The sequence below is a fragment of the Octodon degus genome, unplaced genomic scaffold (genome assembly GCF_000260255.1).
Source record: "Octodon degus isolate 3935 unplaced genomic scaffold, OctDeg1.0 scaffold00008, whole genome shotgun sequence".
NCBI lineage: Eukaryota > Metazoa > Chordata > Mammalia > Rodentia > Octodontidae > Octodon > Octodon degus.
Window position 1 is genome coordinate 10,802,168 of NW_004524584.1, and position 5,462 is coordinate 10,807,629.

Consider the following 5,462-nt stretch of genomic DNA (forward strand, 5'->3'; position numbering starts at 1 on the left):
GACTGAGGAAAGAAGAGTCAAAAGATCCTATTCCCTCATCAATAAACAGTCAGTTTTGTTCCTGAGAGAAGCCTAAAACACTCCATTAGTATACTTTGTAGATGATAATATTATTTGGTTGACATTAGAAAATCCCAAACCCCAGCATCATTTTCTGGACAAAGACTCCCAACTAGTAATCAACCCAATTATTTTCCATTTTTGTGACCTCACATTCATCTCTTTCCATTCATTAGTAAAAATAAAGACAGGTGGATATTACTTGTGATAATTTTCTTCTTTTTCTACTATATCTCTTAATGATATTCTATTTGCCAATTTTATTTATAAGCAATAGAATGCACTGATTTAAAGCACAGAGTTCAATGAATTATCACAAATATATAAATTTGGGTAGCCATTACCACAAACAAGGTATTAACTTTTACCAGCACCACCAACAGTATCCTGTGGCCTTCTAGAGTCAATTGCCACTGCCGCCACTACCACCTTTGACAAGCACTTGCCTCATTTCTTCACTGTAAAGAAATACTGTTGGTTGTAGGCCTTCATGCAGAAACTCAATCATACAAATGAACACATTCTCTTTTTTTTTTTTTTTTTTTTTTTTTTTTTCTTGCAGAACCGGGGATTGAACTCAGGCCCTTGCACTTGCCAGGGAGGCACTTATTCCTATGAGCCATCTCCCTGGCCCTATGAATACATTCTTGTCATATCCATCTATAATAGAGCTGAGAGGCCACAGGGAGAAAATGCTGTGGTGGTAATCAATTGTTGCAGGAACTATCCCATAAGGCCAGTTCTACCAAATGGCCTGTTTTTGTCTTTAAGACTTTTTTCTTAGCAACGGCTGCAAATGATGATGAAACTGCCAACTGTACTCTCAAGACTACATATACGGGGTAACTGCTCCACTTGCCAATCAGAGCTTTCCAGTTTCATTTACCAATCAACCTTCTCTCCTAATAACCTGTGTAGACTTCTCTATCCTGAGAAATTTCCTTCATTCTCTTCACATTAGAAAGACCATCTCAGTGTCCTGTGTCCCAGATTGCAGGTCTGACTTTTGTATTACTCCCAGATACAACATTTTTGCTTGGAGATTTGTTTCTTCTTTCATTTAATTTTGACAATAGATAAGGAGCCATTCAGTCTAAACTCTCATATGAAGCTTCTTTCATGTAGCATAACATTTTGTATTGATATGCCCTTTTGTGTGCTTTGGTAGCTTCTCCTTTTCATTGCCACTTCCTATATATCACACACACAAACTAAGCGCTACTGAAATACTTTCTGAGTGTTTATAGTGTTCTTAGGACTTTATACTAGACCCTGGAGAGGTTGCTGAACAAGGGGAGAAAGCACTCTGTCCATAAGCTCCCTCCAAAGTGCTGATGCTTCCGCAGCTCTCTCACTGCGCTGGGCATGGAGCTAAGATCACTTCAGCAATGCCTTGCCCTTTGCTCTTTACAGTGATCCTTAGAGGAGCTATTATTATTATTTTTGTTTCTTGGATCAAGATACTAGGACCTGTGGAGACTAGTTGCCAGGGCCTTCCCTACAGGGCCAGCTTATGTGTCCCAAAGTTCATGCTTTTAACCATTAGATGATGATGTAGCACCTCTGGTTGGGTGATGACGCTGAGGAATTTAATTTTCTGACACTGACTGCAAGTCTGAGTTTCCAAAGTTTGGCTTCATTTCTTCAATTTAAATTTATGAGGGCTTCATGAACTATTGTTCACAGTATACACAGTCAGACCTACACTATTTCAGAGTCAGGTTAAAGACCATCAGATTTAACCCACTCAGAAGCACGCCTCACAAGGTGAGCTTCTTGCTTACCTCCATTTTTAGAAAGATATAGAGTGTCTGTAATTCCAGCATTCTGGGAGGCTGAGGCAGGGAGATAAAAGTTCTAGCACAACCTGTCAAACTTTGCAAGACCCTATCTCAAAAGATAAAGGGTGCTAAGGGAATAGCTCAATGTGAAGGCCCTAAGTTCAGTCCCCAGTGCTGAGAAAAAAAAAACAGAAGGTGAAAAGAAGGAAGAAGGAAGAAAAGAAAGAGGAAGAAGAGGAGGAGGAGAGGAAAGAGGAGGGGAAGATGATAACAGAGGGCATAAAAACCCTTGGCTTGACTGCTTTTATACCAGTCCCAGCTCAGTCCTGGCAAGCTAATGGCAAGTGGTCACACACACCCAGGATTTCTCTCAGAGGCTGGCCAGGACCACCACAGAGGCAGCCAAGATTCTTTAACAGCTGATGCAAACACATACCATGACATCCAAGGTCAACTATGGCATCCTCTATGCTTGACTCAAGTTCACTGAGCTCCAGGGAAGGAATAGGCTGAGTCTCAGGCAGGTTCTCTGAAGATGGTTCCTCTAATTCCTTGTGAAAGGGAATTAACAATTCATGAGAAGCTGAGCGAAGAAAATATCACTGCCACAATGAAACAGTACTCTTGTCTAGAAGACTATTTAGGAATAAAAGCCTACCTCATCCTCTCCCTTAAACCTAGCAACATGTTCAAATGTCAGGACATTAACTTAGGATAAGAGAAACATCCCTCAAATAATAGGACAGGTGACCAGGGCAAACCATTTAACCTGCATAGGCCCAAGGTTCAGAACCATGACTAGAGCCAACCAGGAGTCTAAGATGCAAGATATCCAGGCAAGTACAGGTTCCATCTGTGGTGCAGAGCAAGGACCACTTTCCCTCCTGCACCATGCAGTCCCTCTGCCTCATCCTATGCCAATCCTGCTCAGTTTCCTCATCTCAAAAGTCAAGTGTTGGCCTCAATGAGTTCCATGTTCTCTCCTAGCTTTAAAAGTCCTGCAACCCTATGAATTCCAATTTCCTAAAAGAAAAACATCTGAGAGGCTATATCAGCAAAAAATAAGCACTTCAAAATATAAAAGGTAAGTACTCCAAATATATCAACAGATATTTTAAATAAATCACTTTGCTTTTTCTTCTCTAGGGCAATGGTGTGGGGTGGGGGGAGGAGGGCTATGACCTAGATCTGATAGAGAATTTATATATTTCCCTTGACAAATGGCTTTTATGAGGAATTAGCCAGAGTGTCTTCTGATTAGGCGTGAAATTAAGAAGAAAGGCCAAAGCAATCTTAAATGAATAGGTAAAAAGAAGCCTGCCACACTGTGGTGTGGCATTTGAGAGAGACTGGTCCTTAGGAGCTTTAAGAAGCCCATTTTCTATACTGTATAATAAGTGTTTCAGGAGGCACAATTTCCAAATTTCAAAGGACACTGACAGAACACAGAGAACTTCAAGAATAATGAGTAGACAATACATGAAGTGTGTTTCTACACGTACTTCAGAAGGTATTGGAAAATAAGTGCTCAGGCTCTCAACTGGCTTTGATTTACTGAGGTTCTCTCTGAAGAGAACAGATAGAATTGTTATAATTGCTTCTGTTAGGAAGAGAATAACTTGATGTGGTCTTTGATCCCCATTACCACTCCATGTATGGAGATCCGGTCTGCTGCGCACTTTTCACAGAAACCCAATTTTAACACCAGTACAACTACATGTCATCGAATGACATGCAGGCAGGCTTGTCTCGTATATTATGATATCTACTTGCTTTTAAGTTACTATCCCTCAAAGAAACAATGCCTAACATCATTCCACATTCAACTGTGCTTCAAAATTTCTAAGCCCAAATTTAGCCAAGTAGAAAATGCTTGTCAAGAAAAGACACCAGCTAGGGTCTAGAAAACAAAGCAAGCCATTCTCCTAAATGCCACAAAGAAATTTGGTGACACAGGAAGCCCATTCTTTCCCTGATCTATGATTCTCTCCAACTGCTCTTTAAATACAGTATAACAAGGTTTGCTTCAGCAAGGTAAGAAAGAACTGAGAAGAACCCCAAATGATAACAGAAGTAAATTAGATCACAAATATGTACAGGGGCAAATGCTCAAGAATGGAGCCTTTCTAGCTCCCTATTCTTTATCACATTTTCTTTAGCCTCTTGCATCTGATTAATGCAGTTTCTAGCTTACATTTTATTTTTTCTTCTTTTGCTCAACAATGCCTTTTCCTAAGATATTTGACATCCTTCAGTCCCTCTGTAAAGTGTTTGGCTATGCACTTTCTTTCTCCTCTGTTCTCTGGCTATCAGTAAATCTGTCCTGCTCTTGAGCTTGTGAATATGATTAAACTTGTCTCGTCCCCGCTTGCCTTCCTCTGTTCATCGTCTTCCTGGGACAAACAAGAAAGTCTTTCCTGAGGCTGCTTTGTCTTTTCTTTTATTCCCACTAAACACTTTTTGTCTACACTGATTCTAAGAACTGTTCATCAGCGGTTTTTCCAGGTCTTCCTTCATCTGGATACAAACTGCTGCGTTTAGAGTCCTACTCTTTCTGGAATTAATCCGTTATGGTCATGTGCCAGCAGCAACAGAACCAGCACAGATTTGTTAGAAATGTAACATCCCAGGCCTCCCCCCAGACCAATGGGGTCTGAATCTGCATTTTAACAAGATTCATGGGTGACTCGGGTACATTTTTAAGTTTGGGAAGGGCATGAAGAAAGAAAGCCAGTTGATTGGAGACCTGAGAGGTCAGAAGGTATTCCTGAAAGCAGAAATTTGAAAGACAGAAGATGGGATGCTAACCACAGGCAGAGGGAAGCAGCAGGTGCAGCAGCCTGAAAGGAGCAAGGAGCCCAGAGTTGCCAAGCAGATAGGAAGAGGACACAGCCTTCAAGAAGAACAGATGGAAGAGTCTCACCTCCCTCAAGAGCATTGCCTGCTCTGTTATATAAACTCAGGAAATGTGCTCTAGAAAGGTCAGGGACATTGGTGGCATTAAATCTTATAAGATCAAAGGATGAACTAAGGTCTCTGGCCAGTGCAGCACTGGTCACTTCCCTACCTGCTCTCTTTGCTCCAGAAGAGTGATGGACCTGGGAAGGAGATAAACTGAGAATGCATAGGATTTTTGTGAAATCTTTTTCCTCTGAGTTGGGCCAAGATTAGGATGCTTTGGCTGCCTCCCATATTCTGTGGTATAACATATGGCTAACAGTCTCTTGAGATTCTGCTTGGCATGTGGTCTGAGGTTTATCTTTAGTATCTGAGGACTCCAAAGGGCTTGATTCACAGGAAAGAAGGACAGGACAACACTGAGCAGAACTGTAACACCAGTAACAACTATATCAGAAATAAAAAGAACCAAAATTTATTATCTTGAATGGTCAAAGAGGAAAATCACAAACAATAAGTAAATTATCAGGTGCTAATAATTAAAATCATACTTCAAACTATCTTTTTACTTGCCATTTTGTGGCTTTAAAAATCAAGTAATTCTAGCAGTTGATACATTTTGTCAACCTGGGAAGTTCAGAAGTTTCACTGAGCAACTGGGGCTGAAGGGGCCCTCATTTTGTAAACTTCCTGACCCTGTGGAAGAGGAGGGCAGGAGATGGT

General features: G+C 40.9%; 1 protein-coding gene across 2 annotated transcripts in view; it reads right to left on the reverse strand.

Annotated features, from left to right (window-relative positions):
- The window catches only part of Nek11 (NIMA related kinase 11), a 389,368-nt gene that overhangs the window by 231,785 nt on the left and 152,121 nt on the right, over window positions 1–5,462 (reverse strand). Inside the window, exon 12 of one of the 2 annotated variants that reach the window (XM_023706560.1) lies at window positions 2,278–2,392. The exons of the other annotated variant lie outside the window; for it this stretch is intronic. Coding sequence (XP_023562328.1) covers window positions 2,278–2,392 — 115 coding nt within the window. The remainder of the gene's footprint in view (window positions 1–2,277; window positions 2,393–5,462) is intronic. 2 annotated transcript variants of the gene reach the window in all.